This window comes from Anoplopoma fimbria, chromosome 9 (assembly GCF_027596085.1).
Source record: "Anoplopoma fimbria isolate UVic2021 breed Golden Eagle Sablefish chromosome 9, Afim_UVic_2022, whole genome shotgun sequence".
NCBI lineage: Eukaryota > Metazoa > Chordata > Actinopteri > Perciformes > Anoplopomatidae > Anoplopoma > Anoplopoma fimbria.
This window is the reverse complement of record NC_072457.1, coordinates 21,762,096-21,774,272: the sequence shown is the minus strand read 5'-3', so window position 1 is coordinate 21,774,272 and position 12,177 is coordinate 21,762,096. Positions and strand designations below refer to the sequence as shown.

Sequence of the window (12,177 nt, the reverse complement as noted above, 5' to 3'; positions counted from 1 at the left end):
GCCAGGACTGGCGCGGTCAGCGTTCACGCAGGTTCTGTGCATGTGTGTTTATGTGTGTTTATGTGCTCGTTTGGTGTGTGTGTGTGTGTGTGTGTGTGTGTGTCCATGCAAGGATTACAACATGCATTAAAGAAAGAAACAAACGTTAAAGAAACAGCTTGAGAGAGAAGGTTGTGTGGGTGTGTGTTCATGTATGTGTGTGTGCAAGGTGCTCTGTTTGATCAGACGAAATCCCTACCAGAAAGAAGGTATTAAATAGGATTAGGGCGAGGGATATGATTGCGTGGTTAGATACTAAATGGCGTAGCAGCACACTGTAAATCATTGCACCTTAAGTCAGGAGGGAGACGGGAGAGAACATTCTTAGATACAAGACTGTCACACAAAAATGCGTGAATTCACACACACGCACACTCACAAGATGTATATCATACTCCAGCACATACTGCAAGTCCCTCTTATTTCCTCTCACACCTCAAATATCACAGTCTTGGCAGCATGGATACGTATACACAGCTATGATTCACAGAGACATTGTACTCTTACCAGTATGTTTTTCATTAGTTTTTTTATTTTTTTTTATTTTTGTAGCATACAAACCGGATCCTAACCATTTGGCTCTCTCTCTTCTTTCCCCTCCCTGTTTCTGTGCAGAATCCGGACAATCAGACAGCTCCAGCCAACAGGGGGACACAGACATCAAACCACCGCCCAATGGTAGGTACACACACACACACACACACACACACACACACACACACACACACACACACACACACACACACACACACACACACACACACACACACACACACACACACACACACACACAGATCCATGTCCAAACACTGTCAAATCAGCATACCAGAATTGATTCCATCATGCTTATCAGTCTTAACATATTCCAATTATGGATCCAATTAGCAAACACATTCGCACAGATGTTGATCCACAAACATAGTTGCAGATGGTCGCCCTCTCAAAGGGATGGGATTTTCAGGGTTTCTTCCAAAAACGTTTTTTTTTTGTCTTTGTTTGAAACACAGTTCCATGAATTTCTGATATAGTGCTATTATTTCACCAAAGATTTCTGTATCTGTATGTAAGTCCTGATCACATACTCTTCTGCACAGGGCACCTGAGTTTCCAGGACTGCTTCGTCACCTCAGGGGTGTGGAACGTGGCAGAGCTGGTCAGAGTGTCGCAGAGTAAGTAGTAAAAAGCTTCAGAGAGAGGCAGCAGCAAAACAAATACAATTCCTCCTTCGGAATATAAACTGCAACAAATTAGCATCATTTTGATAATATTTTTTATCAAAAATGAGCCCAGCATAATCCAATGAGACACAGTTTAACACTATGTGTGATTGTTTTCCTCTGCATATACTGGAATATACGTATCTTAACTCATTCTTATGTCTTTCTCCTTGCCCCTCTTTCTTTTATTTCTCTCCCGGTCAGCACCCGTAGCCACGGCGTCCGGTCCTAACTTCTCATTGGCTGACCTGGACAGCAGTCCCAGCTACTACAACATCAACCAGGTGGCTCTGGGGCGACGCTCCCTCACCTCCCCTCCTTCCACCAGGTACACAGCCCCGACTCCCGATTCCACGCAGACAACAGTAGTGTACGCGTGTTAGGAGATGCATGTTACTCAGAGGAAACACCAGTGACCATTATACGAGTCCAGCTGTCCGCCATTAGCGGAGTCTAGAGACCATGTGGCAGTAGCAGTGCTACCTTGGTTTGTGATTCGCTGTGAAGCCAAGGGCAGACTGTAGGGAAGTGTGAAATCACAGTAATATCTGCCAACCGTATATCGCTTCGTATCGCAAGGATGACTTTACTGGCAAGTGAAGTGCCCCGTTTCATTGAGCTTTCTCGTTATAACATCTAGTGCTACAGTCCATTCCCAGTCTTGGAATCCGTCCTGAACCTCTTCATATATGTGTGTGTGTGTTTGTGTGTGTGTCCCCCTGTTAGCTGCTCTCCTCTTTATGAATGTGTGATGGCTCTTTCTGCTATTTCCTCATTTGTGTCTTTTTCTTAACTTGTCTCTTTCTCTCCTCTTACCTTGGTTGTCTGCTGTCGCTTTAGGTCTGAGGTGGAGTTGTACGCAAATCTTCCACGGAGGTAGTTATAAACACCTACAAACTAATGAGACACACGCACAGAAACACACACACACACACACACACACACACACACACACACACACACACACACACACACACACACACACACACACACACACACACACACACACACACACACACCCACACACACAGAAATAGATAGTCTTCCTGTGTGGCTGTTCTGCTTCCTAACTTTTCTTTTTGTTTCCTCCTTCTTCATTCTGAGTTTTCTCGTGCTGTGTCTGTTCTGCTCTTTACATTAGTCTTATCCTTTAAGCAAAAATGCAAAGCCTCTTTCAAAATGAAAGTGCTTGTTTGTAGGATTACTTTTAAGTTAGCAGTTCTGGAAGGTATTTAAATCATTGATCCATACATTCTCTGCCATTACATATGTTTAAAAAAAAAATCACCCCTCCTCTCCCCCTCTCTTTCTGCCTCCCTCCTCTCCTCCACGCTCCAAACATCCTCCCCCGCGGCCTCAGCTCCACCAAGAGGAAGTCATTAGACGACAGTGAGCTGGAGAGCCCCACAGATGATGTGTTCTACCCTGGACGCTCGCCCGCTGCCAGCTCCTCCCAGTCCAGTGCGTGGCCCAACGACATGGATGCAGGTACTCCCCCCTCCCTTTATCCCACCCCACACCTGTCACCCACTAAGCAAGCATCATGAAATGTTTTCACATTCCTGCCTGACCAACATCACCACCATCACCACCATCACCGAAGTCCAAACTGATGCCTCCATCTGACCTTGGCTCTTCTCCACACTTCCTACCTCAATCACCTGCGTTCTCTCTGGTGATTAACACATCCCTCAAAACCTCCCACTCCCCCACCTCCCGCATTCCTTTAGGTCCTCTACCTCAGTCCGACCCTTCTACACCTTAAAGACGCAGCTACACCTAAGACTTCAGCTCCTAGATACCAAAGAGAGACTAACATACTGATCATTTGTAGAGAAACACAAACATGAGAAGTGTTTTATTTATTTAATACTGAAAGGGGAGCGGGTCTATTGGTCACAGTGTCTAGCAATTTGAAGAAAAAGCACTTGAAGTAGTTGTAACACCCTGTCATAAATGTGAGCATATAAACTATGGAGACTTAAAATATATATATGTGTAAAGTCACATGCTTTTCTCAGATTTATCTCTCCCTCGCCCATTTTTTCAGTCTGGGCCGTTTTTTTGGTCACCATTTTTGAACACCCTATAACCCCAGAAAATTGAATTTATCATGGATAAATGGTGCTAAATGCTAGCCGCCAAATAGCTCCAGACATTGAGAATATAAATGCCAAGATGCATCAAGGATGAACAGCTGACGGCAGCCTGTATGAAGGCTCTGTGTCGGTGTTTCCGTTGTTTTGGCGGTAACCACTACGTCTGTGATTCAGCTTTATTCTACCTCCGCAGTAATACCACCTCATCCCCCCAACAACCCAATAACTCCAAGAGAAACAAAACCCCTCTCTTGTTCACTTCCTCACTCCCGAATTCACATCGGCTCATCCTCCCCCTGAAGCCATGATCCCACATCCAGTTTACCTGATGTTGTGTCAGTTCTCAGTCATTCACTGCCTCCATCATACACAAATGCATTCACTCTTAACGCTCTCCCTTTCTCTCATTCTCCGTCTCTCTCTCTCTCTCTCTGTCTGTCTTTTTCCTTATCTCATTGTTAACAATACCCTTCTCCACTTTCAGTGCAGCACCATTTGGCGAGTGTGCAGGAGAGGAAGATAAAACATGAAAACGATGGCGTGCAGTTTCCTTACCATGGTTAGAACATTGATTACACTCACTTGATATATTTGCTATTAATGAACCTTTTTTTGTAGCTCAGTCATTACTCTGTGTATGTGTATATATGCATATACATACAATGAATGTGCATATCTGTATAATATATACTGTGTATGTGTGTGTTTGTGTGTGTGTTTACATGTCTGTGGTAAGGACAATGGTCCCAAAAATGGGACTAAGGAATAACTGTGTCATAATTTGTGAAGGTTTAATTGTTATCAGATAGATTTCATTGCTGCTGATCAAAGTTTCTTTTCCTGTGACGTACAGTAGCAGGCTTGTTGAGGATTATCTCGTTCAGGCTTTACTTTCTATGTGAAACACTTCGCTCACCTAAGATCCCCGGCTTTACCTCCTCCCAGCGGCGCTTTGATTGACAGATGTCACCAGACTAACGCTGACAACACCAACAGGCATATCCACACGCTGTGCCCATTCCGCACATGCACAGTGACTCACTCACGTACCTTCAGACCACACACACACACACACACACACACACACACACACACACACACACACACACACACACACACACACACACACACACACACACACAGCGACTCACACACTTCCACCCCTCCTCCTGTGCAGACGTTCACACATAGAAGCACATGCTTATCGTGCTGCCCACCCCTCCAGGTGTTCAGGTGCCCGCCTCACCTCCATCCCTCTGTCGTTCCATCCCTCCCTCGCATGAAATCCCTCATTAAGACGCTTACCGTCTGTGGATCAGAGGTGTAAAACCCTTCCTCCTGCTCCCTAGCTCTCCCTTCAAACCTCCATCCCCGTCTCCCTGCTGTCTAATTGAAAACGTGTACAGCAGGAGGGACCCTGGGGGGGAGAGAAAACATATCAGCGGAGAGAAGGAGGAGAGAGAGAAGCAGAAAGCAGGCCAGTGGGAGGTGAGAGTGGGAAGAGAGGACGACTTTGGCGTCCTCGAACGTCGATAGCTAATGAGAGAGAGAAGGGTTATCAGGATGTGAACTAGAGGAGCCAAAAGCCCTGGTTAGGTTTTGCCCCAGTCTACTCGCACTCGAGCCTCGGCGGCTGCTCTCCTGCTCCCGCTCCACTTAGCTGTAAATGTAATTAAGAGGCTGCTCATCAGAGCCACAACAGAGGCTGCTGCACGCCTTAGCGCACCAGAGCCTCATCCTTTATTTTATTTTTTTTCCCCCCCGTCTCCCACTTTCCCTCTTCCTCGCTGTGTACGTGCACCACCCCCTTACTCTCTAAAGTGAACCACACACAGACGCTACACCTCCTAATGAGTTTGGCAAATAGAGATGTGGAATAGCGTGCAAATCTGGACCCTTTACCCAATTAATTTACCAAATTCCAAGTGAAAAACTAGGAAGCGAAAAGCTTTTGTAATTATCAGCCTTTTCTCTTTTTTCACTTTCGTGCGGGTTTGGATATAATTCTTTAACAGTAGCTAGAGCAAAGCATGATCCACACCGAAAGCAGACAGGAGAGATGGAGGAATGGAGCGAGAGGAGAGTGTGTGATTTTGGGACGGTGTGTATCCGATTTTTTCCAAAGGATCCCACCTGCCACAGGCAAAGCTCATGTGGGAATTCCCATCCAGGTGGGGGGTATGTAAACAAGCAAGCACAAACATACACACACAAGCGCGCACACACAAACAAACCGAGGGGCTTCTAAAAAAAAAAAACAAAAAAAAAAGAAAACACATTCACACACAGGTGTGCCTCGCCGTCTGTCCACAGCACCATCTACTCCCCCGACTCCCTCCACAACCAACACACACACACACACACACACACACACACACACACACACACACACACACACACACACACACACACACACACACACACCGATGTATGAAGATGCATCCATACATAGGGAATCACACAAAAGCGGTTCAATTCGGAAACACACATGATAGATTTTTGAACACATATCACACGTCCCACACACACACACACACACACACACACACGCAGCTGAAGCCTGGTCCCAGATGGTGTTTCCGTGTGTGTGTAGCCTTGGGATCCGTGAGGATGCTGGAGACATCTGCTCCACAGGGGCTGGAGGAGGGGTGGGGGAGGTTAGCGGACGCAAACGAAACGACCAGGATTTCATATTAGTTCCAAATGATTGTGAAATTTTCCTGAGACACCAGAGACTCGTGGTGGTGGTGGTGGTGGGGGCCTTTTCTTGGTGCTTTGAGTTAGATGTTACGGGCCCGTAGAGGGATACGGCTGGACGTGCATATGTGGTTTAAATCACCAGGGAGAGGAGAATTCCCTGACTTTCCCTCACTTGTTTAAACCACTATCTCCTGTCTTTTCCAACTCTGTGTGTGTGTGTGTGTGTGTGTGTGTGTGTGTGTGTGTGTGTGTGTGTGTGTGTGTGTGTGTGTGTGTGTGTGTGTGTCTGTGTCTGTGTCTGTGTGTCTGCGTCTATGTGTGCTTCAGAGGCGCATCTGGTGGCAGGCCTGTTAGTGCAAAGAGACAGAAGGGTCATCCTGGGAGCGCTTGATTGGTTGCCAGTGAAATACTAAAGCTTGCCAGGAGAGGAAACAGTGCAGTTGTGGCACACACACGCACAAACACACGCACACACACACACACACACACACACACACACACACACACCCAAACCAGATCAGACCGTTGCACAGTCTCTGAAGCACCAAAATACTGTCTTTCACATTCCCTCGGTTTAAGTGACATTGCTAAAACGTCCTATATATACAGATGTCAATCTTCATCTGATCTTCTCCGTGTCTACTACCTCTGATTTCTATACTTCAGATTAATTTTATACTTCCAAAATAAAAGCGCATAACTCCCTCTCTGAAACCATGACTGTTTTAATCTGTAAGGTTCTGGTTTCTTACTCTTTCTTCCAAGATTTCAGTCTCTCCCAGCTCTCCTCGTTTAATTCTCTGCAGACTGCTCTTATTTCCAGTTTGCTCCCACCGCTGTGACAGTGTCATAGCAATCACTGCTAACTATTGGTGTCAGAAGTGGGATCGGGGTTGTCTTCATGCTTGGAATCTGTCTGACAGTACAATACGCCCCCAGACTCCCGCTACAGTGGGGGGAAAAAAAAAATTAAAAACAAGAAATATATGTCTGCAAAAGACATAAATGGTTCACACATATTCACTCCCACCTGCTTGAGACTTAACTCTTTCACACAGGGAGGGAAGGTTTTACACGCCCCCACACTCCCATAGACTTTCACACGTCTCCAGCTGGAGAACTGAGGAGGAATCATATTTAATGCCTTGTTTGATGCGGAGGGGGCCACAGAAATAGACTACAAAACAACAGTCTAAAAAAAAAAAAAAAAAAAAAGTTTAAAAAGAGAACATTATCACATCACTCACTTGTTGGGAAGATTAGAGAGAAACTTAAAGAAAAAAATATTTTTTTTATGTTTCGTTATTTAAATATAGCTGTGTTGTAAGGATCTTTGTTTTTTGTGATTGGACACGTGCTTGTGCTCTTGAGCGCGTTCATACGTCGAGTGTGTGAGCGAGTGTGTGTGAGCGAGAGATAATAACCATATTTAACATCTTATGACATTCCAATTTCATACATGTCGCCAGAGCAACGCATTGAAAAACAAGACTGCTGCTGCATTTTTCACAGGTTCTGCTTTGCTCCCTCGCTCCCTCGCATATTTTCATGTCTCCCACGTCCTTCTCGCCTCTCTCTCCCTCTCCCTCTGTCTCCTCTCTCCGTCCGTCTGCTTGTCTTTCGCACTCAGCAGCTGCCGTGTCCATACTGTACAGTGTGTGCTATTTCTGAATGAAGCCTTCTTCTCGTGCAGCCAGCCCGTGAGCTGCACTGAAGCCAGACCACAACTCGCTGACTGTGGCTGTATGGTGGCCATGCTCGTACACAGAGAGAGCCTGCAGTTGGCACCTGACAGAGAGAGAGAATACAGAGAGAAAGAGATGAGACAGAAAAAAACATACAGTGGCACAGGAGAGGTTTTTATAGCGACAGATGTGCTTTGGCTCCAAAACAAAGACCAGATTCAGATTGGCTTTTGATATTTCTCCCCTTTTTCTTTTGAAGACATGCAGTTAGGACTTTAAATATTGCTCAACCCTTATTACATGACTATAAAGTTGGGAATCCTACAATATATCTCTGTATGACTTACGACAGCCTAGAGTCCTCTGACTGACTCATTGAAACTATTAGGAGTGAATGGCCAACAGCCAAAAGGACACAGATTAATGCACTGCCATCTACCAACGAGGAAATGAGACAATCTAATCATGATTGTTCAAGTCCCCTTCGACAAAAATCAAATTGATATTTTTTTTTTTTTTTTTTTTTAAAGTGAAGCCAATTGAAGAAGCAACATTTTGTTGATTAAAACCACCTCTCTCTTCTCCTCCCTCTTCCCCCCCACTTTTTTTGTTGATCCCATTTTTTTTTTCGCCAGGACTGTCCTCGCCTGGTTCACTTAAGAAGCCGGGGAAGTTTGATTTCAACGCCCTGACTTCCCAGACGAGGTCCCCCCGCATGGCGTTCACACACCACCCGCTGCCTGTGCTGGCAGGAGTGAGACCAGGTGAGAGCCCTGCCATGAACCCAACAACCCCAATCCCCTTTTGATTATCTGAAAAAGAGAGAGAAGGAAAGGGAGTGTCAAACCCGATACTAGATTGCCATATTTACAACCCAAAACTCCTCTGGGAAACAAAGAAATTGTAAAACCGTGTGCCTGACAATAAAAAGCCTAAATATACTTAATGAGAAAGCAAAACAAAACTTTAAAATCCTACGGTTGCAACTGCTGAGAAGCATTTTGCCCGCAGAGTTTCACCTGTTCAGTGCTATCATCATGGCTTGGCATAAATTTCTCTCTCTCTCTTTCAGCCTCTCTCCATCCATCCATTTTTGTTTGACCATTATCTTTGTGCCTTTGTGTTTTAATATTGTCATTGCATGGTACCACCGCTGCATCCATGTCTTTGTGACTTATTTGCCTCCCATCTTACTGCTTCATGCATCCATTGTAATGTTTATGTTCTGTTCTTGTATTTAAACTGACAAAGCTGTTTATTCTCATGAAATGAACTTGACTGGGTGTGTTAATTTACCAAATGGAGCTGTAAGAGCACTATGTAGTATCATTTACCTGTATGTACAGTGAACATTTAACTGTAAAGCAAGGAATCTCTGTCCGTCTGTCTGTGTGTCCTCTGCGTATCTCGAGAACCATTCCTCAGATCTACCTGACACTTTGGTGGGTGTTTTGTTCGGGACCCCGTTGAGTGCCTTGTTGAATTTGGTGCCATTTGGACATGCGACACGTTCAATATTAATACACTTTGAATAATTATGCAAACAGCGCTCAGTTGAGCAGTTGAACAGAGCTCCAGGGCTCTGAAGACTTGAGCACTTTGTCTGCAGCTGGGCTTTACAGGCCGCGGATTATAGACTGCAGTTCCCCTTTGCTGCTTGGTTCTTGATATATACAAACGGTACAACCAGATTACAACACACGTTCCGAACGGCAACGTGCAACAAACGCTCCCGCCTCCCCGACAAGGCTGTAAGCATTTTCTGTGGATGGAGTCACTGTGACGTTGACCATTGTCTTGACTGCGATTTGAAACTTGAAGTTTGAAATCTTGACTGTTGCAATTTAGTTGTTTTTTTTGCCATCGCCATTATGCAACCAGAAGTGACAGGAGAGGGTGGAGCTAAATACAACCAAATGCAGAATCAGACATTTTTAGGCGACCTAAAATGCTACAATTAACTTTCACACACTGTGAAAGGGTTCAAGTTGTAATCCGAAAACAGACAAAACTGGTTGCAGTGGTAGCAACCTGTCAATCACAAGGTAGCATCCCCCTAAGCCTATCCGGCTTTATGGTCAATTTAGCTCTAAAAGGGACCATCATTTACTAAACGAACATCATAATGCATTGAAGCAGACTTGAAACCAGAAATTGAGACCATAAACTCATGATTACAATGTTTACTGTGGTATTAAATCTAGTGAGAAGTAGAGTCATTTTCTTTGAGACTTCTATACAATCTGACTTATTTTTGCATCCAGAGGAGTCGCCCCCTGCTGGTCATTTGAAAGAATGTTAGTTTAGGGCACTTCAGCATTGATATGTTGCTGCCTGGCTTTAAGCAGCAATGCCGGCAGCCAAGCAATAGGGCTGCTCTTGGAAATATCTACCTCTACTCTTTATTATAAACGTAAGAAGAAGACATTAGACAACCAGTAGATCTCAATTTGGGTTCTTCCCAGTGCCTCTTTTTGTATGTGTGTGTATAGGTTTTTACATTCAGATGCACCATTGCAGTTCTTCTTTTGTTCTTCAAAAGATGTGTTTGGTCGGTTTCTCCTGAGAGTGTTTAGCAAATATAAATGGGGGAAGGACAAACTGACAGAAATTGAACCAACTGTACAGCCGTGGATAGAATTCTTTAAGTATCTTGCAGCGTTTCCAAGGTCTTGTTTCATTAGAGGCACTAACGGGCAATTTGTCCTCATAAGAGCTTTTCGGTCCTACAGGATAACCGACATGGTTACTCCATCTACACTCAGAGAATTCCCAAAGTCTCCAAGATCTCAAGTTTGCCAACAAGTCCCTGTAGGCTGGTCTCACTTTACAAAGGAATGAATATGTCCTTTCCTCTCTATCTCTCCCTCTCATTCCATTTGTCTCTCAGAGGGATGGTTTGGTCCTCTGCCAAACCAGACCTACCATGAAAAGGTCATTTGGACTCGTTGCCCTCCTTGTGGAAACATACTGAATTTAACTTACAGATCTCCCCACAGTATATTTATAAAAATGTAGTCTGTGCCGGATGTCGCAGCGTTAAGCGTTGTTGTTCATCTGCACGGAGCGGTCCCTAACCCCCCCGGAGAATCCAAAATCGCCAGATTGAATTTTGAGCGTAAATTAATTTTTTATAAAAATGTTCTCCTCTTGTTTGTGTGCTCGAGTTGAAGAGGTGTGAGGGGCCGGCTCGGGTTTCTTTGTTCCCCGACTAACTTCTCACACTCTCAGAAACTGTGCGTCTGTAGGCTGAGGGGTTGTCATGTAACAGAGAGGCTGTAATGAGACAGTGCTTAGAGGACGTGTATGGGTGCATTTGTGCACGCACACACGGATACGCATGTGCGTGTACATTTACACTCTGGTGGAGGACTCTCTGTGCTAAAATGGCTGCCGTCCAAATGGAATGTCCCTCGGAGGCCTTGGTTCTATAAAGAGACTGGAGGATGATGGGAGGGAGGGAAGCAGAGAGCGATGAAAAGAGAAATGGGGCTAGACAGAGGGGGGGGAGAAGCAGTTAGCAATCACGGCTCGCCTCGGATGGACCCGAGCTGTTTGCTGTTGTTGTGTAGGTCTAGTGAGTGTGGGTGTTCAGGGGTAAGGACTGCATGGTTTATGTCCTGTTTTTGGCTCCGGACTGACGTGGAGAGCTGCCAGATTGACTGTTGTCTGATTATACTAGTCTGGAGAGTCCGCCATTGTGACAGTGATTACACACACACACACACACACACACACACACACACACACCGATGTACGTGCAAAGACACAAACATAGCAACACATTCACACGGACAGACGGACAGGCTACAAAAATACAAACTATGATACAGGCAGGGCTGCAGAAAATTTGCACACCAAAACACCGAAAGTTTGAACAAACCGTCGCTCACACACTTTGTGAGTACGGCGTACACAAGAGATGGTAGGTGACAGACATAATCACAGATGCTTGTTCGCCAGGCTCCCCTCACCTAGCAGCTTGCCTCTTTTGGTTTGGTGTGCCAAATTGCCAAAGCCATAGAATCTCAGCAGACAAGACAGACAGTGTAGCCTAGTGTGTGTGTGTGTGTGTGGTTGGCTGGCTGGCTGAATAATGTCTCTGGGAGGCGTTTTGTGGTCGGTTGGGAGCGGAGGGGAGATTCTCTCTCAAGCTTCAAACTACTGGGCAGAACCGCACAGCAAGGATATGCTGCTGATTGATTACACATCACCGACAAGCAATAAAACAAAAGTGGAAAAACCCAGTGTGTGTGTGTGTGTGTGTGTGTGTGTGTGTGTGTGTGTGTGTGTGTGTGTGTGTGTGTGTCGTACCCCAGTGTGTGTGTGTGTGTGTGTGTGTGTGTGTGTGTGTGTGTGTGTGTGTGTGTGTGTGTGTGTGTGTGTGTGTGTGTGTGTGTGTGCTTTGAGAAAGAAATGCAGAGGGAGCAGAAGGCA

General features: G+C 45.3%; 1 protein-coding gene across 1 annotated transcript in view; it reads left to right on the top strand.

The window, feature by feature from the left end:
- LOC129096163 (nuclear factor 1 X-type-like) overlaps nucleotides 1-12,177 on the top strand; it is a 112,232-nt gene that overhangs the window by 89,185 nt on the left and 10,870 nt on the right. The window contains 7 exon segments of the mRNA XM_054604850.1: nucleotides 655-717; nucleotides 1,134-1,208; nucleotides 1,461-1,584; nucleotides 2,097-2,132; nucleotides 2,617-2,744; nucleotides 3,840-3,914; nucleotides 8,376-8,504. Coding sequence (XP_054460825.1) covers nucleotides 655-717; nucleotides 1,134-1,208; nucleotides 1,461-1,584; nucleotides 2,097-2,132; nucleotides 2,617-2,744; nucleotides 3,840-3,914; nucleotides 8,376-8,504 — 630 coding nt within the window.